General features: G+C 39.9%; 1 protein-coding gene across 2 annotated transcripts in view; it reads left to right on the forward strand.

Moving 5' to 3' along the window:
- Positions 1-24,934, forward strand: part of SLIT3 (slit guidance ligand 3) — a 390,824-nt gene that overhangs the window by 326,901 nt on the left and 38,989 nt on the right. For both annotated transcript variants that reach the window (XM_083430686.1, XM_083430687.1), the window contains exons 28-29: positions 7,719-7,858; positions 14,173-14,266. In XM_083430686.1, the coding sequence (XP_083286812.1) occupies positions 7,719-7,858; positions 14,173-14,266 (234 nt within the window). The remainder of the gene's footprint in view (positions 1-7,718; positions 7,859-14,172; positions 14,267-24,934) is intronic.

Here is a 24,934-nt window from a genome sequence, read left to right on the forward strand (position 1 = left end):
ATTGTGTTAAAACAAAGATAGTGGATAATGCAACTTAGCTGTCATTATTGTGAAACAGAAAAGGCTATCATACAAAAACGTCCATAAGATAAAATCGTGTTAGGTCATTGTGGCGATCACACAAGGCCCCCAGACGTTTGACGGTCTCTTGACCCTGTGCCACCACTGTGATTGCTTTATTCGCTGCCACCACCCCGTTTCTCACAGGGACACACGGAGTCCAGACAGTTGTTAACATTAACAAATAATCAAGTTTATTTTTAAATGCAGGAACAAGCGTATAGTTTCAGTTAATTTTTCTCTTGTCAGTTTCTTAATATTAGTTCCTAACAACTCCAAACTGATTATTCCAACTATCTATCTTCTATCTTCAACCTAACAATTCCTCTCACTCTCTCACAATGCAACTCGAACAACCCACTGCCTATTCCTCCCTCTTCCTTCTCCAACTCCCAAACCTCAACTAACTTTCAAAACCTCCCACTCTAACTTTTACTCCCCCCTTGCATTCTCACTGGCCAATCACATCACACTCATTTTAACCCTTTCCTTATGACCCATCTAGGAGGCAAACACCACAGTCATGAACCAAGTAAACCTAAGCATTTTGTTCCATTGTTTTGAATGGGTGTGTTAAGCACATACTTAACTCTCCCATTCAAAACAGTTGGAATCACAATACTTAACTTTCAGCTGGATCATCACCTCAGTTTGATTTTACTGTGACATATTTTCCTTTAAAATGGGCTACCTTGTTATGACAGACTATGTTAGGTTCTTGTTATGGAAAGTGTTTGAACTGGAGATGCTGGTGAAACTCATTTGTCAAAGTTTTTGATAAAAGTTATGGGGACTCAGAATATGTGATTTAAAGAAAAGGGAGACATTAGGCACCACAACCTCATCACAATGTGGATTAAAATCTGATGCAGCTGACACCAGTGGTGCTCTAGAGTGGAGAGTGTTCTCCCTTTGGAGCCTAGTACATTACACTGCAGTGTACAAGACAAAAGGATGCCATTGCCCTTTTGGGCAAGCTGTTTCCCCCCCAAGAACTATTTAAAGAGAAAGGGTTTGGAAATTGGGGGACAGGTGGGTGGGAGCTCCGAGGGCCTTCTGGCAGTTCCCTCACTGCGAGAAGTGAAATTACAGGGAACCAAGGAGAGGGCCTTCTCGGCAGTGGCGCCCAGCCTGTGGAACGCCCTCCCATCAGATGTCAAAGGAATAAACAACTATCTGACATTTAGAAGACATCTGAAGGCAGCCCTATATCGGGAAATGTTTAATGTCCGATGTTTTACAATTTTTTTTATATGCTGTAAGCCACCTAGAGGGGAATTTGACATCACTAAATTCTGAACTTACTGGCACTGATTTTTTTCTGTTTTATTTCAATTCACTGTGTAGATTCTGCTGGCAGAAGCAGAACTGCCTTCCTAAAGCCCTTGTGTGTCAAGATGAGAGACTATTATCTCTCCCGTGCAAAAGAGAAGGCCCCCTTGGAACTTTCTGTTGTGTGGCCTGTGAAAGAGATTATATATTCTATTCACTCCCCCTCTCACCTCCCAGAGAAACATATAAATATATAAGCTCAGCTGCCAAACTTGTCAAATCTTTGCTCTTGTAGAGGGGATTTTAAGCCAAAGTGTTTCTCCATATGAAATGCCAAGTGATTTAACTCCCAAGTTCCTGTAGTCACAGACAAGAAAATTATCTTTTGAGTAATGGGAAGGTGGTGACATAAGCCAGGAAATTCACCCTGTTATGACTGAAACTCCATCCTCACACCCTTCCTTATCCTGCTGTTTGTAGGTAACATAAGGGGCCTAAACAGCAGGTGATCCCACTACTCCTATCTACTGTTATAACATGCTGCCACAAGAGTGTCAGCAAAGGGCATGGGATAAAATGAAACATTGAATCAAAATCAAATTCAGGTTTTTAGCAGTAAACAGTTTATTCTAAAGTTGTATTTTTCTTCATGTAAATTCCTGGTTTAAGGAACAGCAAACAAAGCTAGATGTACCCATTTCACAGTTTTTATTTGCTTCCTCCAGGAGCAACGGTCTATATTTCTGATATTGTTCTGATCCCACTGGTACATATTTTAACAGTTACATTTTTAGAATGTGTTTTTGTGTTCAGGGCTGTAGGGGTTTATCCCAGCATTGCATTCTGAGATACAGGTGACAATAATATCTAAAATTAATTAACATTAATAAATAGATCAGAATAAATACTGATTTCCAGCTAATATCCACTTATACACTTCTGTGTCAAAAGTTGCCCAGTGAGAAATAAGTGGCACAGATATCAGGAAGGTGCTATATTAGTACCATGCTGTTTTTACTAAGAATGAATACAAACCTACCTTCATACCAGCCTTTCATCATTGCCGAAGCCTTAAGAGTATCAGATAAAATCAAACTGCGAAAAGCATTTTTATGTACTGTTGATATGAATGGGAAAGGTTTAAGCATGTGTTTAACTAATCCATTGAGATATATGTTACTCACAAATATTTAATTTTAGTTGGAACTTGCCTACTGTGATGAAGTCTATATAGCTGCTGTGCTGAGTGTATATGTTCAGCTGAAGTGCACCAATGTGCTTTGCATTATTCCAATAATACAAAGTTCACTTAAGTTTTTTTTAACTTAACTGATAGATTTTGCAGTGTTAATGTTCCGCAGTTGATGGATGAGTTCGGTGTTTATGGGCTATTGAGTCTGTCCAGTTGATATGCAGGTGTGTGTAGTTCTTTAGCCAAAGGGCTCTAAAACATTTGCTGTTTTGAACACAACAGCTGATTTGTAAACTGCAGTACATCTGGCCAGCATTCATCTCATTCAAATACTAAATCACTTGATAGAGCATGCTAATATAGTACATTTAATATAGCCAGCCATCTCAAGTTCTGTTAAGATAAAAATACTTTAAAATTTATGTTAAAATAAAAATTCTACTAAGATAAAAATATTTTAAAAGTTTATCATTAAGTTCTGTGCTGTTCTGTGCTAGACTGAGATGCATGTTTCTTAGTGAAAATACAACATTACTCTGCACCTTAAAGGGTTTAGAGTTTGGCCCAATGAATATGCTTGAAAAGTGCATGGCTACTACAACTTAAACAAAGAGATTGTGTGGTTCCCATTCAGTAGGGAAAATGTGTAAAGAATCTTCAGCCAATTACACTATGGTAACAGAAATACCCTTTCTGGGAAGGAATATGCAGGCATAGTAATTGGTCCTTATTGTGGCTTATGTAGTCAGCAGCTTCCTGAAACCTCCCACTCTAAAGCCTTGTACACACAACTCATTTTTCCCACTATAATTTATGTTATAAATTTCCATAACAAAAAAAACTACCTGCATCTTTCAAAAATTTCAGACCCCACCAACATGGTGATTGGTAGCCCTCTTCAATAAAATATAGGACTGCATATCCAGCTGCTATAACTTTGTAGAACATATAATCACATCCAGGAATGGGGGAGAGAATATTTCTTCCTTAATTTGAGTTGTTAATACAGTGGTACCTCGGGATACAGGCGCTTCAGGTTACATACGCTTCAGGTTACAGACTCCGCTTACCCAGAAATAGTACCTCAGGTTAAGAACTTTACTTCAGGATGAGAACAGAAATCGCATGGCAGCGGTGCAGTGGCAGCAGGAGGCCCCATTAGCTAAAGTGGTACCTCAGGTTAAGAACAGTTTCAGGTTAAGAACGGACCTCCAGAATGAATTAAGTTCTTAACCTGAGGTACTACTGTATCGCATATGTACAGGCCTCCAATCTCTTAATTCAGGCATGGGCAAACTTAGTCGTCCAGCTGTTTTGGGACTACAACTTCCATCATCCCTCGCTAACAGGACCAGTGGTCAGGGATGATGAGAATTGTAGTCCCAAAATAGCTGGAGGACCAAGTTTGGCCATGCCTGTCTTAATTCCTAACCTCTGCTCTAATCAAGTTTCGAACCTCTCTGACGACACATTCAGATTTGATTAATCTTTATGTTTTCTCTGGCAGTTATTTTTCCGTAGCTTATGCTTGCATATGAAATTAAACGTGTCCCTGAGTCTTTTCAGTTCACCAGAAGAACTAGTTTAAGGCTAATCATGTTTGCCCTCCTTGAAGTCTTAGTGTGGCACACAGAAGGAAATGAGTGGTTTGTGTTTAATGCAGTGTAGTCCTCTTGCTTGAGATGCCAGTCAGAACAGACATAATTTTCGCAGTAGCTCTCCCAGCTACATCATTTATTTATTTGATTATTGACACAGAGTAGTTTGCATCAAATTATAAAAACAATACAATAAAGTAATATCAAATATAATTAAAATAATTGCATAACTTTAATACACAATAGAAAAGGGTAACATTAAATTGTTCATCACTGCCATATGATCAACAAATAATTCTTTATAACATTCCTCTCCAAAACTCTACTGAAAGAGATGCCTCTTAACCTGTTTCCTACTATAATATCATGAAGGAGCTAGACACATTTAAGTGGCAAAGGAATTCCACAGGCATGGGGCCACAACTGAAAAGGTCATTTCCTAAAGCCTTGTGCTGTGTATTTCAGGCTATGTTGGGACCACCAGGAAAGCCTCATCTGTACATCTCAAGGCATGGCCGTGTATATATGGGAGCAGGACTTTTAGCACCAAGCCAACCAGATTAACTTTTAAAATGGGGATTACCAGTAAATGCATTTGATCCACTGCCCCATCACCCCCATGGCCACTACATTTTGCATCAATTGCCATTTCCAAAAACACATTACAATGCTACATCTGGAACAAAAAATTGTATAGATTAATGGCTATCTTTAAGGAATAATTTATACTACACTTAGGTCCTATTTCTGTACGCTCGCTATCCAAAAATTCATTTATCCTCATGTGAAGAATTATGCCCAAACCTTGCTATATGCTCTGCAGATTCACTTAACCAAACAAATGGCTTCCTTACTTCCTTGCTTTGCTTATTTACAGTGGTACCTCGGGTTATGAACTCAATTCGTTCAGGAGGTCTGTTCTTAACCTGAAACAATTCTTAACCTGAGGCACACTTTCGCTAATAAGGCCTCCCATTGTTGCTGTGCCGCCGGCACGCAATTTCCGTTCTCATCCTGGGGCAAAGTTCTCAACCCGAGGTACTACTTCCGGGTTAGCGGAGTTTGTAACCCAAAGTGTTTGTAACCCGAAGCGTTTGTAACCCGAGGTACCAGTGTATTTATTTAGCAGTTAATCAATCTAGATTAAATAAATAAATAGGTGCTCATTACTTATCCCAATAAATAATACTCTAGTTTCAAAAGTTCTCTCTTCCTTTTCTGTCTTTTTTTTTAACAAAGATACGGTTCCTAAGTTTATAGCTATAGCTTGAATGTTGTATGTCTTATTGCCAGTCCTTATTAGTAGTATACTGTTTATTGTAAACATCACCTGTTCTAGTCAGAATGTGGCATACAGAAATAGACAGTAAAAGAAGCTAGTACAAGCTCCTCATTTTTCTTTTCTTTTCAAATGAAAGAATGAATCTGTGCTCCCAAACTGAGACCTTGTGTGCCAAGTTGCAGCCTAGAGCACATTTTTATGGCTGAGTTATAAAGCCCTGAAAAATGGGGTTTTGTAATGGAAACGGGAGACATGATGAATGGATCACTTTATTTAATTAGAGTTCTTTTATCCTACTCCCCCATCCCCTTTCTTGGCTACAAAAGATGCTGTGCCAGCTCTTCCTGTCTTCTCTTATCTGCCTCATGTGATCCTGAGTATCACCAAAGGGTCAGAAAGAGGACGTTTTTTATTGGTACTAATGAGGTAAAAGACAGGCAAAGAAAATATTTCATACTGATTTAGTGTGCTTTAAGTAGAATTGATTCAAGCAGTTTGTTTTCAGTCATCCCTTCTAAAGATATATCCCTGTCCCTTCTAGCTATTATGACCTATGAGTGGTGAGTGTGGGATGAGAAGTGTCAGGAGCTCTTCTGCACAATCAGTTCAAATTGCTTTTATGGTTCTTTTATTATTTTGGGGGCATATGGTCTGCAAGTTTTGTGTTGTCACGCTGTATAGTTGTGTACTACTTTGTCCTTATGCTTTTAAAGAAAAGTTGCTCCTTTTGCTCAGGAGAGACAACTTGCCCCTTTTTTGTTGTTCATGAATATGAAATAAGCAGATACTTTTGACTCAGCAATGTTGACTTCTACAAAATTGCCTGCCTCTGCTTTTTATTCTTTGTTTGTTCCTTTATCCAGCTACATATTTTATTTAGGGTTCTCCCACCTCAGGCTTTTTGCATAAGAAGCACACAGACTCCAGTGTACACAACACATACTGTAGCTTTCAAGATCAGGGATGACTAAATTTGGCCCTGCAGATCTTGCTGAATAAAAGCTTCCATCATTACCGGCCATTGACCATTCTGGCTGGAAGTGATCGGAGGAACATTTGAAAGGCCATATGTTACCCACTCCTGTCCTAGAATATACTCAAGTGATGGGCTGCATTTTTTTAATGTTTCTGCATCATAAGAAGGGGTAGTTCTCACACACAGAGGGCAAAGGAGAGCAACTTACTTGTTACTTTTCTACATATTGTGTGAGGGAGGGTTTCTGTGAATCTACCCTCTAAATTGCATTTTTTAAAAATTGTGGTATGTATAATTACAAACAAATTTCATGCTTCTTATAGTGACACTGTGGTATGTGGATATTTTTATATATAAAAAAGTGAACTGCTTAAAATGTTGCAAAATCACATCTTCAAAACATTGCTAAATCTTTTTTTGCTGTGTTGCCTGTTGCTGGTGAGCTGCTATAGACTTGAGTTAGAAAATAAATAAAACATGATTCAGAATTATTCTTGTTCTCAGTTATTACACAAACATGCATTTACAGTCACATGTAAAAAGATGTAATTAATGGTGGCTACTAATCATACAATTTTTATTGTTTTTTAAAGTATTTTTACCTCACTTAAATAGGCTCCCCTACCAAGCAGACTACTAAAACAGTTCTCTCTAGTATTGTTACACACCACCACAATCTCTGAGCTGTGCAACATTCCAGGGGTACCAGGCACACTCACCAGAGTCTGTGTTTTCTTTTGTACAATAAAGGACAGCAGAGACTTAGGATTTATGGTTTATTTACACATATATACAAGCTGAGCCTAGATAGAGTGCAGAGCATTACATTCCAAAGGGGTCCTGTTTCTTCCATTGCTGCAGCCTCTGATTCAAAGACAGCCCAAACACTGACTCTCTCTGCAGCATAAAACAGACTGCCTGCCTCCTGCTCTTCCCTCCTACAATTCAGCTTGCGAAACAGACACCTTTTTCCCTGTTGACTTACCTCATCACCCACTGCAATTCTGCCCCTCCCTCCTGAATCTCTGGCCATTTCTGTCCGGTCCAGAGAGTCTCTGTTATTGGCTTTCTGACATATGGCCAGCAAATAATTTTGAAGCCTGGCTTATAGCCAGGTTTTCAAATGTGGTTATTAGGAACCTTCAGTGCTGGATATTGCTGGATTCTGTCAGTAGTTGATATTGGGGACCTTTCATGGGTGCCAACCCTCTTCGTTCAATACTGATGACCTTTAGTGGTCAACACGTGCAAAACTAGTTTGTGCTGTTTTTGCTACCAATTTATTTCAGTCTGAAATGTAAATTAGTCTTTCTGTCTTGTTTATTATTCTATTAAAAGTTGTTCCTGCCCTATTGGATTTGAGGGTGAAAAATGTGAAAGTAATCCAGATGACTGTGAAGATAATGATTGCGAGAACAACTCAACTTGCATGGATGGAGTAAACAATTATGCCTGCCTCTGCCTCCCTAATTATACAGGTAAGCAAATATATAAGGTATTTGCCCAAGGATCTAAGAATACAAGCCACCAAATCATAACTGCTTATATTCACTGTGCAGTGGTAAGAAAATATCTACGCTCTTATAAACCATGAAAATGTGAACTGGTCTTGCTACTCTCTGAGCATCAGACACTTAGTGAAAGGCTCCTTGTAAGCTGGAGTGTATTACATATCATGGGATTTAATAAGTATCAGGTTTGAGCGGCTTGGTAAGTAAATCTAAAATTTCCCAAACTCTTAAAATGTTGTTTGGGGCCCTTCAGGGATGCTTTTGTAAATGGTTGGCTGGGAAAAAAACCTTACACTTGAACGAAAACTAATTGTAGCTTTTAACCATCTTTCTGCCAGAAACTTGCTGGAGCTCCAAGAGGAGACATTAGTAACTGATGCTTTGAGTCAGTAGCTCTTTTTGTGTTATATCTAATTTTTAACCATTTATTTTTAGTTTATAGTTTTGCTTTCTATATATAAAGGATAAAAAATTGACACAAACAAAACAGCGTCTTTCCTCTCAACTTGAAATAAGCAAAACAATGTTTTCAAGCATTTGATGTGAGATGGGGATACTGCATCTCAACAGACTCGCTGGAAATAATTTTGAACAGGGGCTTAGGATGGGATTTCAGCGTTGATAGTGGCTTTCATTGAGTTACTTCTGTCTCTGCTCAGAATAGCTCAAATCTAAAGCTCTTGGCACAAAAAGTCAGTCTGCGGGGAAGATTTTCAGTCATCTTCCACTTAAGTCTATAACAAAGCTCACTGGGGTTTGTTTACCTGCTTGCATGTTTGTCTTCATTATTTCAAGTGTGCTGCTCAGAAATGAATGGATATTTAGGTTCAGAGATTATTGCTTTGTATTTCAAGAAAATCTATTTTGATCATACTAGGGAAACAGAATTTTATTACTGCCTTGTGACTTGTGTGCAGCTTAGAGCTATTTCCTGTACTGACTCTCAAAAGAGTTTTGAATTCATTTGTATATTCTTTGTATAGTTGTATATTTGATTTTTTTTTTCCAAAAGAGAGCGATTGTAAAAGTGTCTTGGAATTTAGATGAAATACACTAAAGGTTGGATAATTTAGCTTGGAAAAGAGAAGTATCAGAGAAAGTAAGGTATAATTCAGTGAAATATGAAACCGACATTGTCTAAAAGCAGTATGTAGGTTAATTTTGCACATAATCTAGGAAGGCTTCCCCCCATTACAGCTGAGCATGATCCCACAGCTGAATAAAAATAGGGTCAAATACTGTTTCAACCTTATTTAAAAATATTACAGCTGAACAATTTTACCACCAGTAATATCTGAAGTGGTACCAATTCATTTCTCAGGGAATTATGTCATCCTTACAAGGAACAAGCATGGCTGGTTTCTCATGCCTAAAAGTTAAGAATGGTCTGGCAGTTTGTAGGTTTCTTCTGGAGTATATTGTCATTTGATAGATGCTAAAATTACTGCAAAATTCCACTGGAAGAATCTCTTTTTGGCTGAAACATGGTCAAGATTTTATCCCTAGTGACTAAATATGAAACCAATAAAAATGCCTTTGACATAAAAAACCTCTTCTGTTACTTAATCTTTTAGTCTGTGTTGAGTTCTTGTTTTGTTACTTTTTGTGACCTTGTTTGATTATGGAAATACCTTGGAAAGATTATGTGCCTAGAAGTGGCACACACTTTACTTTGCAGTGTAACCTCCACATGCAGCTGCTGGGTGACCTTGGGCCAGTCACACTTCTCTGAAGTCTCTCAGCCTCACTCACCTCACAGAGTGTTTGTTGTGGGGGAGGAAGGGAAAGGAGAATGTTAGCCGCTTTGAGACTCCGTAGGGTAGTGATAAAGCGGGATATCAAATCCAAACTCTTCTTCTATATCAAATCCAAATCATAATATAGTAGTAATGTACCCTAAATAATGATTTTTTGGCTTCATAACCCAGTAGTGGGTTTCCCTGAAGCATTTTGCTTGCCTTGGGCTGCAGAACTACATGAACTCTGGGTCTGATGTAGCAGAGCTGCTTTAATGCTTTTATGTGGCAACATTGCCCACTGCATATACATTGCTAAAGGAAAAAAACCTTGCCAAAGATTGTTTCCAGAAGTCCTAGTAAATATATGAACGTGGTGCCTACTGTTTTGCAACTTTATGCTATTTTTTTTCTTTAGGTGGTTGCAAATGTTAGCCAATTGTATAATGCTCATTTTATTCCTGCCTTTTTGGGGAGGGGAGTTGCCTTTCAATATTTTTTCCCCCCTAGCTTTGGGCTCTGCACAAGATGTTTCTGAATAAAGCTGAAAATATTTTCCATGTCCTATTTCTTATTATAATTAATATTAAAAACAAATGTAAGGAGTGTCCTATATTCAGGCAATGGAAATACAGAACACATGGTATTTGGCTTTACCTTAACCAATCAGCTATTAAAATTGGAAGAAAATTTGGTTTTTTAAAAAAGTTGTTGGTACACCGAGTAGTTTCCCCTTCCACTGAACAAGTTAACAATATGATTCAGATTATGGGTTTAAAACATTGAATGTGGCATGAAACAAATGGCATGTATTCTGATGTGGTAATTCCATTGTGGTAAATTGGCAAAATAATTAAATGAAACCAGCTCCATGGAGATTGTTTCTATGTTAGCTTGTTGTTTAGCTGCCTTAGTTCTGGAGTCATAGGAGGTCAGGATGAGTCAGTACAGTGGTACCTCGGGTTACATACGCTTCAGGTTACATACTCCGCTAACCCAGAAATAGTACCTCAGGTTAAGAACTTTGCTTCAGGATGAGAACAGAAATCGTGCTCCGGCGGTGTGGCAGCAGCAGGAGGTACCATTAGCTAAAGTGGTGCTTCAGGTTAAGAACAGTTTCAGGTTAAGAACGGACCTCCGTTCTTGTTCAGTTTGGTATGGTACTGAAAAAGATACTTTTTATTTCAAGCAATGCAATTAAAAAAACTTTTATGACACATGGCATCTATACCTAGAGGCAAAGAATTAGCCCAGAGTCAGAGAATTCTGTTTTTAAAAATGTATTACACAGTATATTGTAATTTTCAAAGCTTTACAAAATAAAATATAATGATGAAAAAATAGAGGTGATAATAATAAATTAAAAAATCCTAGCTTATATGTTTTAGTTTACATGCAAAAGTTGAGATGAGGAAATGTGATGTCATTGAGAAGTGATTCAGGAACAAGAATTAAGCTTCATGCTGTGAATCTGTAGGTTTAATATTCATGTGCCAAAATTACCCCACAGTTCCATGTGGATAAGCACATTGGAGACGATGTGGTAAGCAGCTCAGTTACTGTGGAAATGATAGAAGTAAGGTTAGATTTCTTGCTTATTGCATAATTAAAATGGCAGATTTAGGTCTTGTAGTTCGGCAGAGCAAGGAACTAGATGGTAGCTCATATCTTTTATATATCAGGAAGAAGCTTTCTTGTAGAGGCATAGTGATGACATATGGTCTGGGAAAATACAAAATTCTTAAGATTTTCTTTCAGAAATTACTTTTGGGCTTGACAAATTTGAGGAGTAAGTAGCACTGCTTCAATTTTGCTAAAAGTCATTTTTCTAAAAGTGTATTAGTTGGCTACTAAATATGACATTGAGACTACAATCTTCTACCTACTTGGAAGGAAGCTTCATTGAATCAATGGGTATAGAATTGTGTTCTTAATTACGCTTGAATTTATTATAGTGATTTCCAGCCAGGTGTGGGCTCAGGAAATAAATGATATCAGTGGAGAAAAATGATGGCATATAATTTAATTATTTATCTGAACCTGCCTCTTTATTCTTTAAATGAAGATTTCAAATGTAGGAGAGATTGGTCATGGCCCAGTAGTTCAGGCAGTAGTTCTGTCTGTTAGTGAAGGATGACTTGTTGAATAAAATTAAGCTTCATATGTTTGGCCAACAGACAAAATATAAGATATTTACTACAACTCATTGGTACTAGAAAAATTCAATTTCAGCTTTAGCAAAGTTCTCAGTTCCATAATCAGTTGTGAGATCCTTAAAACTATTAGAAGTCCTGGGCCATTATTGACAGGTGCCAATTCCTGGTAAGATGGTAATTCCACTTTGTAACTGTGATGCTCTGAAAATTGCCTGGATTCCCCAGTCTCCAAACATTTGTTTTAGTATTTGAATGCAGTTCCATTATAACAGATCTGTAATGCCAGCATAAATTCCTGCTTTGTGTCCCCCCCCCCCCATGTGCTCAGACAATATAAATAATTATTATTACCGAAGCATCCAACATAACTAGGTGCTGTACACAAGATAATATGCACTATCCTGATTTAGAATATAAAACTCTCTGGTTTGGCATTCTCTGCAGAACTGAACAGGTGTCAGCTGGATTTATAACTGTTCCAGTACTACCTCAAACTGATTTCCCCTCTTTTGTAAGAAAATCCCAGGTTGATACGCAATAGGCCTAGCACTTTGGAGTGTCTGCTGGGAACCAGCAGCAAGTTATGAAAGTGGTTGAGTTGTGCTGTAACTATACACAACCATATACTTTTTGAATACTCATTTGGTCATTCCCCTGAATCTGACTTGAGTTAACACTGCTCCACTCCCTTCAAGCAAGGTGAATGCCATAAATTATTTATAGTTAGGGGAACCCCATGTGGTTCTGACTTGGTTCAATTCCTTTTGGCATCATTTACAACAGACGCTTAGCGCAGGTTTGTGAGTGTACAGTGCTTTAGCCATAAGCACTAGTAATATTTTAGGATGTTATTGTTTGGTTTTTCCCTCCAGTAATGAGTTTTGTCATTAAGCTGAATATATAGCAAAATATGGAATTGACTCTGATCTGTTTGCATATTTACAGCTTCATTTTTGCCAGTGGAAGTTTTTGTTGTGGCTATTTAGAGACAGTTATGTGTTTGAAATGCATGTTGGGCTATCTACATATATAGGACATATCTGTGCAATTTTACATTGTGGCTCAGACTGCTCAGTAGACTTCTGGAACAAATATGTTATAAGGGTTTAATAAACCAGATATTACATATACAAAAAGGGTTTTGCATCCTCCACGGGCAATATCTCAAGTCTAAGTTACAGAAGTGTAACCAAATAGGGCTGGATTTGAACATTGTGGATCTGTTCATTATTAGTAGTTAAAAATACAAAACTAGACCTTAGACTGAACAGGTAATAACTAAAACCAGCTGAACTATTCCTTGCCCTTGAGGGCTATATTACTTAGAAGACAGCATATTCTTTGGGTTCAGGAGGTTCTGTGCTCTTTTAGTAGATGTTTATTAATCATATGAAGTCTTCAATCTGTTTAGCATTACAAAATAGACTATTTTTACCATTTTGAATAAACTTACAATATTCTTGCAGGAAAAATAAAACATTGGCTCTCAATGAAAGTTAGTGCTTTGTTCAAAACATTTTTGCAGCAATAATGTTACTCCACATGTTAATAAATGAGTCACTAGTTCTCTTTGCTGCTGGATCCAGGGACCTTGTCATGTGGTCAAGTACCAGTTAAGGCTTAATGTTTTGCCAAAGCAAGTAACAGTGTATGTGATATTACTCTCTATCCTGTTGTAAAACCTGTTCACTGAAATGGATATCATTATTGGTGTAAGGTAGTCAGCTACTCCAAATCCAGAGGGCAGCTGTGGCAGTGTGTTGCAACAAAAACAACTTACCGGTACTTTTGTGGCACCTTGGGCAAACAGGTTTATTGTGGCCTGATAACACTTCATCAGATGCCTCTTCATCTTGTCCACAAAGGCTTAGGCCACAATAAAGGTTCATCCATGCTTACCTTTGCTCTGATTTCCATGCATGTCTGGACTTTCCAGGTTCATGTTTGACAGCTTATTGTTTTGCCCCAGTATTTCCCCCACAAAAACCCACTCTTTACAGCTGCATTGGAGCAAAACTCAATCCACCGAAACCCCAAATTGCTGTTTGCTCCAATTCAGAGGTAAAGATTGGGTTTTCACAAGGAAAGCATTGAAGAAGAAGAAAAGATCACTCTGACACGGAGCTTTGGAGAGCGAACTGCGCCTTGAAAGCACAGAGGAACAGTAAGTGTGGATAAGCCCTTAATCTGTGCCACAAGATTCAGCTTGTTCAACAGTTTGTGGGTTCACTTTTCTTTAGTCCACACACCATCAGACCTTTGCATTAATCTGTTATTCTTCAATGGCCATTTGTCCCTAAACCATTTTTCCACAATAGTTCAAGATAATCAACCAATGTCTCACATCAGAGTTGTTTTTAAAGCCCTCTTTAATTTGTTTCTACCCCAGGGGAGCTATGTGATGAAGTGATCAACCACTGTGTCCCAGAGCTAAATCCTTGCAAACATGACTCCAAATGTATCTCTTTTGACAAAGAATACAGGTAAGCAAACACATATTGATAGTTTCAGAATGGGCCATTGTAAACTACATGGGGGAGCATGTATCCTAATTAACAAAATTCCTTTGAGTGTTGTTTTCGAGAAATGCCTATGGAATTCCACATGTGAGGATGAAGTGAAAAGAGGAGTCTGCTCTTTAATCCTGCTCTTTCCAATCTGACACTTTAATTTGACACGGAATCCCCTTTACAGTCCTTCTCATCTCACCACTCTTGGTGCTGCCAATGTTGCCTTTTATATCATTGTAGCCACCGAATCTCTCCGTCTCTGGACTTATTGACACTTAACTTTTGTCCACATTTTCCACTCCCAGTCAGCACTTTCAAGCTGTGTCAGAGCACTCTGTTTTGCTTTCTCCGTACAGAATGCATCTGAGGAACAGCATCAGGAAATGGAACTGTTCTCACCTGAAAGGTGTTTCTCAGAGGTGTTAAACACATGGTGTGGTGGGTAATGCCGCCATCTTGTTTCAGAAGTCAGATAACGCATATGTTTGTCCATTCCTTGTTTCCCTCCTACTTTTGACCAGTCCATTTTATGACAAGCTATACAAGCCTGAGGAGGAGTAGAAGAATTGGGAGTGCACACACATTCCTGCCCTGAGTCAAGACAGGAAATTGATCAGAGGAGGAGGAGAGCAAATAACAGACAAAGATCTGTGTTTCCTGTCTTTGAGCATTAGAGGGCATGCATAACCTATGATGTCATGTACTCACTGCTGTTGGAGAGCCATGGTGCCTGGAGAAATAGCAAATTCAGTATTCTTAGTTTTGGAACAAGATGCATTGACAGGAGCATAGCAGGCATAGAATCAAAGGCAAACCGAAGGTAATCTAGATTGAAATATAGTTGGAGAGATGGAAATAAATTTCCAAAAATAAAGGCAAGACTCTAAAGCGAGGTCCACAAAAACTAGCTTTGGAATTCCACAGTAGTACTTAAGAGAGAATCTTGAACTATAATCCTCTTCAAAGTGAAGAAAGAATGGTAAGTTAAATGTTACCGTTTCAATTATCCCTGCAAAGCATTTATGGAGATAAAGGAAATCTGGTAATTTGTTTCTACTGTAATTAGTTGTTACTTGGGGGGGGGGGATACTTACTCAGCAGTAACAAAACAAATGCAGTAACACAAGGTGGGGGAAATCAACACCTGGGGCAGTCAAAGCAATAATTTGAAGTATTTTGCTGCACTAACATATTTTGGATCACTTTTAGTATTTTGGCCTCCACGGCTGTGATTATTGAAAGGGGGCATATATATATATATATTATATATATATATGCTTTCGTAGATTTTCACGGGTACAGGAATGCAGGTTTTGGTGTCCTCGGGTGTCTTCCCGTGTAAAAGTTGGGGTGTCTAGGCGACGTTTCGACGAGGTCTCACTCGTCATCTTCAGGCTGGTGCTTTCGGCTTCTTGTTACTGGAACAGAGCAGGATCTCAGTGTTTGAGTTCCTATAAATACTGTTGAGGAGGTGTGGTGTATAGCCTCCAATGTTCTGGGCAGAGAGGAGGTTCCCAGGCTAGTGTGCCTTTTCTTCTTTTGTTCCTTAATTACTTGAGGGATATCTTGAGTGATTTCTTGAGTGATTTCCTGAATCCCACTTAGGTGGGTCATTAGGTGTGGATTAGTTGCTAAAGCCTTCGTGTCTTGAACTCTTGAACTTTGTGAAGAGTTTTTCTGAGAAGATGGCTGTACTGCACTTGGTTGTGCTCTGGCTTGGCTTCGTGTATAGGGGCGAGCTGTGGTTTTGTGGCCTGTGCCAGCCAGATCTGTGTAGGGATTGCAGGGGGGTGCAGCATCCGGAGGTGCCACCCTGGTTTGGCTACTGGATGGTGTCTGTAATTTATCTGTGGAGAGGGTCTGGGTTTGGGTCTGGTGTGGTTGATTGGTGATGGCGTTCTGTGTGCCTCTGGATCTGGTGTCAGATTTTGTGGGGAGGGCTAATTTCCAGATGTCTGGCAAGCGGGATGTGTCGTCACGCTTGTTCATGTTGTGAGGGTGTTTCTCTATCTCGATGGCTTCCATGATTATTCTCTTGTGGTGATGTTCCATGTTAAAGAGCAATTTGGAATCTGCAAAATTAATTTCGTGTCCTGTTTCTTTCATGTGTTGGAAAAGAGAGGAAGTTTTTTCTTCTTTTTTGACGGCATTCTTGTGTTCTGCGATCCGTGCATTTATTCGTCTGTTTGTTTGTCCAATGTACGTGGCTGGGCAGACTTTGCAGGGTATTTCATAGACCCCTTGGTTTTCCAACTGAATTTTATCCTTGGGGTTTCTGAGGATATTGGCTATTTTTTGGTTGGTGCAAAAGGCTGTTTTGATATTGTGTTTATGGAGGATTTTGCTAATTTTATCTGTAGTGCCCTTGATATAAGGAAGGAGGGCTATGCCATTGTTTTCTTCTGTGTCTTGGTTTTTGGGGGGTGTTTCTTTTTGGATTAGCTTCGTAACCCTGTTTTGCTGGTATCCATTGGCAATTAACACATTTGAGAGATTCTGTAACTCAGTTGTCAAGTGGTCTTCGTCAGCCAGGCGTTTGGTTCTGGAGATGAGAGTCTTGGCTACGGAGTTTATTTGTGCAGGGTGGTGGTGTGATTGTGCATGTAAGTAGCGGTTGGTGTGTGTTTTTTTCCGGTAGATAGTGTGTCCTAGGGAGCCATCAGGTTTTTTGTAGATTAGGACGTCAAGGAAGGGAAGTTGGTTGTTGGCTTCTATTTCCATAGTGAATTGTATTTTGGGGTGTAGGCTGTTGAGATGTGTGAGGAAGCTATCCAGTTTTTCCTTCCCGTGTGGCCAAATTACAAAGGTGTCGTCAACATATCTGAGCCAAAGTTTGGGTTTGTGTTCTGACTTGTCTAAAGCATTGGTTTCAAAGTGTTCCATGTACAGGTTAGCGATGACCGGTGAGAGGGGTGATCCCATAGGTGCTCCTTCTATCTGTTTGTATCTTTGTCCATTGTGGATGAAGTACGTGTTGGTTAGGCAGTGGTTGGTCAGGTCCAAGATGTATTCGGGGGGATTGTATTTGTTTTGAATGGCTGTCAAGGCTTCATTAATGGGCACTTGTGTGAAGAGAGATACAACATCGAAGCTCACAAGTAGGTCATTGGGTTGTAGGTTTTGCTTCTTTATTGTTTCTATGAACTGGAAGGAGTTTGGAACGTGTGAAGAGATGGATTCTGCATAGGGCTGAAGTTGCTTGGCGAGAAATTTAGCGAGATTTTGTAGAGGTGAGCCTATGGAGCTGACTATTGGTCTGAGTGGTGTTCCTTCTTTGTGTATCTTGGGGAGGCCGTAGAGTTTGGGGCATCTGGATGATTTTTCTCTGGGGATGATTCTTAGCTGGATTTCTTCACTGATAGGAGAGGCTTTTATTTTGGATTTGGTGGTTTTTTCCAGATAGGTGGTGGGATCTGTTTTTATAGGTTGGTAGGTAGGGTCTTGGAGTAGATTTGATAGTTTTGCTTGGTAGTCCGATGTGTTCATCACAACAGTGGCATTACCTTTGTCTGCTGGGAGAATGATTATGTTGTTGTCTTTCCTCAGGTTGGTGAGTGCTTTCTGTTCTTCTTTGTGTAAATTGCTTTTGGGTGGTTTGCTGGAGCAGAGGATGTTGGTGACTTCAAGTCTGATTTTATTGGCTTCATCTGGATTGATTTTGGTTAGGCTAGCTTCGACTCCGCATATGATGTTTTCCGTGGGGATGCGTCTCGGGGCGACTGCAAAGTTGAAACCTTTGGAGAGTACTTTGGTTTCAGTTGAGGTGAGGATCCTGTCTGATATGTTATGTACTGTTTGTTTCATGGGTTGTTGTGGAGGGTGGCTGGGCTTCTGGCGTTTCTCTAGTTTGTGGAGTTTGTTGGTGTGTGTGTCTGTCTTGTGTGAGGTCTCCGTTTCAGCTCTCCAGACGGCTAGTTGTTTGCATTTGTCCCAGAGTGCAGGGTGGATTTTGTTACAGAGTTTGAGGTGAAGAGTGAGTAGATCTTTGTTGGTTTGGTTTAGTAGGTATCTTTTCTTGTGTAGTTCGTTTCTGATTAGAGATAGTTCAGTTCGTTTCAGGATCCTTTCGGTAGCTGGGGTTTTAGAGTGGAATTTAAGTTGGAAGCATGTGGGAATTAAGTTGTTGTCTCGGCAGTTGCGTAGGAACAAGAGATCACATAAGATGGTGGCTCTTCGGATTTCTAGTTTCTCGTAGGTTCTTGTCAGCTGGAAGGTTTCCTCCCCGTAGAGGTGAGATATTTGCTTTCGTAGATTTTCACGGGTACAGGAATGCAGGTTTTGGTGTCCTCGGGTGTCTTCCCGTGTAAAAGTTGGGGTGTCTAGGCGACGTTTCGACGAGGTCTCACTCGTCATCTTCAGGCTGGTGCTTTCGGCTTCTTGTTACTGGAACAGAGCAGGATCTCAGTGTTTGAGTTCCTATAAATACTGTTGAGGAGGTGTGGTGTATAGCCTCCAATGTTCTGGGCAGAGAGGAGGTTCCCAGGCTGGTGTGCCTTTTCTTCTTTTGTTCCTTAATTACTTGAGGGATATCTTGAGTGATTTCTTGAGTGATTTCCTGAATCCCACTTAGGTGGGTCATTAGGTGTGGATTAGTTGCTAAAGCCTTCGTGTCTTGAACTCTTGAACTTTGTGAAGAGTTTTTCTGAGAAGATGGCTGTACTGCACTTGGTTGTGCTCTGGCTTGGCTTCGTGTATAGGGGCGAGCTGTGGTTTTGTGGCCTGTGCCAGCCAGATCTGTGTAGGGATTGCAGGGGGGTGCAGCATCCGGAGGTGCCACCCTGGTTTGGCTACTGGATGGTGTCTGTAATTTATCTGTGGAGAGGGTCTGGGTTTGGGTCTGGTGTGGTTGATTGGTGATGGCGTTCTGTGTGCCTCTGGATCTGGTGTCAGATTTTGTGGGGAGGGCTAATTTCCAGATGTCTGGCAAGCGGGATGTGTCGTCACGCTTGTTCATGTTGTGAGGGTGTTTCTCTATCTCGATGGCTTCCATGATTATTCTCTTGTGGTGATGTTCCATGTTAAAGAGCAATTTGGAATCTGCAAAATTAATTTCGTGTCCTGTTTCTTTCATGTGTTGGAAAAGAGAGGAAGTTTTTTCTTCTTTTTTGACGGCATTCTTGTGTTCTGCGATCCGTGCATTTATTCGTCTATGAAATACCCTGCAAAGTCTGCCCAGCCACGTACATTGGACAAACAAACAGACGAATAAATGCACGGATCGCAGAACACAAGAATGCCGTCAAAAAAGAAGAAAAAACTTCCTCTCTTTTCCAACACATGAAAGAAACAGGACACGAAATTAATTTTGCAGATTCCAAATTGCTCTTTAACATGGAACATCACCACAAGAGAATAATCATGGAAGCCATCGAGATAGAGAAACACCCTCACAACATGAACAAGCGTGACGACACATCCCGCTTGCCAGACATCTGGAAATTAGCCCTCCCCACAAAATCTGACACCAGATCCAGAGGCACACAGAACGCCATCACCAATCAACCACACCAGACCCAAACCCAGACCCTCTCCACAGATAAATTACAGACACCATCCAGTAGCCAAACCAGGGTGGCACCTCCGGATGCTGCACCCCCCTGCAATCCCTACACAGATCTGGCTGGCACAGGCCACAAAACCACAGCTCGCCCCTATACACGAAGCCAAGCCAGAGCACAACCAAGTGCAGTACAGCCATCTTCTCAGAAAAACTCTTCACAAAGTTCAAGAGTTCAAGACACGAAGGCTTTAGCAACTAATCCACACCTAATGACCCACCTAAGTGGGATTCAGGAAATCACTCAAGAAATCACTCAAGATATCCCTCAAGTAATTAAGGAACAAAAGAAGAAAAGGCACACCAGCCTGGGAACCTCCTCTCTGCCCAGAACATTGGAGGCTATACACCACACCTCCTCAACAGTATTTATAGGAACTCAAACACTGAGATCCTGCTCTGTTCCAGTAACAAGAAGCCGAAAGCACCAGCCTGAAGATGACGAGTGAGACCTCGTCGAAACGTCGCCTAGACACCCCAACTTTTACACGGGAAGACACCCGAGGACACCAAAACCTGTATATATATATATATATATATATATATATATATAATTGCCCCCTCTACTTAATTAATTGCAATTTGCTCATTTTTATTTTATGAATTTCTATGTCATTCTCCGCAAAAATGTCCAGAGCCGTATATACAGTTAACTAACTGAATGCATCTCTCACAGAAATAAACCTGTTGTTCCAATTGCCCAGAATGTACATATTAAAGTATTGTTATAAATAATCTTTATTATTCTGGAGCTTGGAATTACTACCTGACAGAATAAAGCACTGATTTAATACAGCTCTTCCAAGAAAAGTGGTGGTTCTATCATTACTGTGATAGCCAATACACATCATAAAAGTGATCCATAGCAGCTTTGAATAGGGACCTGCACATCGTTCATTATTACATCACTTTATATTAGGACAAGAGGGATCAATAAAGCAACAGGATTAAATGCTGCTATTTCCTCCCATAGCATCTTATGATGGATACCGTTTGCATGCCAGTGTGCCTGAAGCATTGCTGAGCTGTTTTGCTATATATTTGCTACATTTTTGAGAAAGAATAGTCCCGGATCTCCAACTTGCTTTTTTTCTGTTCCAGAGATGATTAATTACAGAATTATTGTTCTGAACGGCAATAGAATTCTGAAATAGTGCCTTCAGACAATTGTTCTGGATTTCTAATGTTTTGTAGATGTTTATGTGATGTGAATGAGTGCAGGATCAGGTATATAGGCTGTGGATGGAGATTATAATGGAGAGCTGGTGGTGTACAAACTTGTCAAAAGAGCATGAAATCATTAGATTGTGAGGTAAGACAAAAGAAAGAGAAAAGAGATACACTATTCATAGGAAAATGGTGAATAATGATAAGTGCTCTCAGACATGCTGAAAAGGCAGGTCCTTAGGGAGGATTTAGCAGAAGGTTTTAGTGTTCCACCAAATAGTTCCAGGTAGCACCTTCACAAAGGCTGCTGAGTTCAGAAAATGCAGAGGGAGAATTGCATGCTGTTGAAAACCTATAGGTTACCTGATTTTTTTAAACACATGTTCCCTAGGTATTCATTTCATTTTTATTTATTCTTTCATTATTTAAAATTATAAGCCACACGTCCAGTTTAAAAATTCCAAGGTGACTTGCAATAACATTAAAAAAATTGAAATTACAGGAAATAAAACAGCAATAGAGGCGGTAGAAGATATGGTTTGGTTGACCTAAAATTCCTGTAATTTTCTCCTCTAGTCAGATGCCTCAGAAGTGTAGGGAATAAGGAAGATGCCAGCTCTCAAGGTCCAGGATTTGAAAGCTAAAACATTTCATTTTTTCTTCGGTTATATTAAAAGCTGTTCCCAGTTGCTGTTCTTCTGCAACTACTTGGTTGTAAAATAGATCCAACTGTGCCAATTTAGAATTTTTGGAATTAAATCAGAGCTTTTGGACCTGTTCTAATGTTACCTGGCTGCTGGCATTCTACCTAAGGGAGCAATTGATTTAGTCTTTTCATGTTCCTTCTTCTATTCCTCTATGCCTCTCCCCTGCCCCTCTCACCAGAGGCGGTTTTAGGATAGTGCGAAGGTTTGGCCACACCCGACACCGTGCTGCAGGGGGTGCCACAACAATGCTGTAGAACAGAGTGTAAGAGGCAGGGGCACTGAATGTTGGCATCACACAGGGTGCCACTGAAATTTGAGAGCTCCAAGACTGCCACTGGTCTCACTCTGGGTAAAGGGTAAAGGGACCCCTGACCATTAGGTCCAGTCATGACTGACTCTGGGGTTGCGGCGCTCATCTCGCTTTATTGGCCGAGGGAACTGGCGTACAGCTTCCGGGTCATGTGGCCAGCATGACTAAACCACTTCTGGCGAACCAGAGCAGTGCACGGTACCTGCCGGAGCTGTACCTATTTATCTACTTGCACTTTGACATGCTTTCGAACTGCTAGGTTGGCAGGAGTAGGGACTGAACAACGGGAGCTCACCCCATCACGAGGATTCAAACCGCCGACCTTCTGATCGGCAAGCCCTAGGCTCTGTGGTTTGAGGGGAGTAGAAGAGCTAATATCTGAGCCAGCCTTATGCTTCCCTGTTGATCAAATCAAGCAAGTGCTTATGCTCTGTAATAATAGTTAATATTTTGTAATAGCAATTAATAACTTGTAACTGGAGTAGTGTGTTTCCTTGCACATTCAAAAGGGAGAAGGCCAACTACTTTTGTTGCTGGTCACTTTAAAGACCATGTCTCTGGTTTAAGTGGTTACTTAAACATAGAAAAGGCATATTCAAAAAGAGGAGCAGACTAGGCCATCAATTTGCATAAAATTAGCACATACTGATTTTTATTATTTGTATGTATAGATGCAAATTTAGAAATAATTATGATAATCAGAACTATATTACATCTCACCATAGTAGGGGAAACTGTGACCTGTGTTATCTGTCAGCCTACTGCTGTCCAGGTTCTAACTGTTGAGAGGCAACTTCAAGCCCTTGATCTTCCTTCAAGTGGTTCTTTATCTTTAAACCAGACTTTGACCCAATGGTCCTTCAAATAGGGAACAGGACCACCCTACCTTGATTAGAACCTATCCTGTGAAAGTGAGCACAATTCATACAGCTTCAAATGCTTACGGTGTCTGCATATAAAACAAGTCTGACTCTGAAATATGTAGGGTCTTAACTTGCTTTGGGCTACAGGAATGGAAGTGTATAAAACAACCTTCGTGTACCAATATATAACATACAGATGCAAACTACAAATTTAGAAATTAGTAATCCAGATACATTGAAAGACTAGAAATCTGTTTCCCCTGGGTACTATTTAAACACCCATGAAACATAAGATGAATCAGTTTCCATATCTATAGATTGTCTAGTCTCTGTCTCTTTTATGCCCTTACTTCCTGTGGCCACTAAATTCAACCACATAGTAAGGTGACATGAAGTTATCCCACATATTTCCTCTTAATCTTAATACACCTCTCTTTACAGCTTTCTGCACCAGTCTTTTTTTGCAGTGCAGGAGGAAATCTAGAAGTAAAGAGGCTAGCATTAGAATTAAATAAGCTGTTGACATCCAGAGTTCAGAGGTATACGAAAGTACAATCTCCAAAATATGTAACATATGCTAAACTGGGGAAGTAATGGATGTTTCTCTTTTGTTCTGGTTTGAATGATATGCTTATTATTTTCCAGCTGTACAGCAACATCCAGCTGGGAGGTTTGAAATGTGGTTTATAGGCTGAAATACATTCAAGCCAGTCCAAAGCATAGTGTCTAAGATTTTGAGAGACTGCCTAGATTTCCAGAGAGATTTGCTCCCCCTGGCCTGAGACCTTGAATGCCAAGTTTCAACCTAGAGCACATTTTTTATGGTTGAGTAATAAACCTCGGAAAATAGGGTATATAATGGAAATGCTGACACAACTTTAATACAAGCAACTTAACAACAGTAATAAATATATAATAGCTTATGTTTGCTGTTACTTTGGATCCTCCAATCCGCTTTCTAGAAATGAGTTGCCATCTAAAGGTGGTGGAATGGCATCAACTTGTTCTTTTATCTTCATATTAAGATCTGAGAAACAGATATTTATTGCTTCTTTTCATTATAATTACAGTTCAAATGCAGATTTATTAAGTGATTGTCATTTCCATTAGATACAATGCTTCACTATACACTACCTTGAGGGAATTATGAAGTTTATCTAAATGTTTTCACGATTTGAGAGACCTGCTGTAAATGACCAAGAACTTACTTTAAATGGTTATTACTATAAACAGTGAAGTTAGTATGTATGGTTGATTATTAAAGAATACGGTTTAACTTCAGTTAGTTACAATGGCTTTAACAAAGAATGTTTACACTATATTGTTACTGTCACTTTAAAATAGAAATTGGGGGATCTTTTTAGCTCCACAGACCAGATCCTTATTAGGATCTACCTTAGAGAGCAAAATTTGATGGGCAGGTGGGAGTGCCCACCTGTCAGTCACCTGATGTCATAGTGATGCCTTGTGATTGGGTACTTTGAAGTCAGCTGATGGACAGTAGAGCCAAATCCAGCTTTCTGTAGGCATTGAGTGTGTCTGCAAGTTCCCCATGGAAAACTTGCTTGCACACCTGATTTACCTTCTATCCGCTGATGGGTGGTAGAGCGAAAGACTTGTTTTCCATTGCCAATGCACATCTCTACCTGCCCCATACCTAACATCACATATGATGTCAGGTGTCGAGCAAGTGGGTGTGGTTTGGTGAAATCAGCCATGCTGCTCAAGTCTGAACATCTAGCCGGCAATGTTTTGCCTGCAGGCCAGAGATTCCCCATCACACTTTAAATTATCTATATGCAATGCAATATAGGACTCCTGTCACTTTAATATGAATAGCACCAGCAGAAAGGATGCTGACCTTTCTTCCTCCTTCTCCTCTGCAGCCCCTGAAAAGCCTCCCTTGAGATATAGAAGACCCTCCTGGATATAGTGGGCTGTGATGAAATTCCCCGTCAAGCTGCAGTGACACAGTCCACCCAGTTCCAGAAGGCTCCCTGACCTTCAGGAGCAGCTTTGGGGAGATTAAGGGCTGCC

Source organism: Podarcis tiliguerta (assembly GCF_965153285.1).
Source record: "Podarcis tiliguerta genome assembly, chromosome: 2".
Taxonomy (NCBI): Eukaryota; Metazoa; Chordata; class Lepidosauria; order Squamata; family Lacertidae; genus Podarcis; species Podarcis tiliguerta.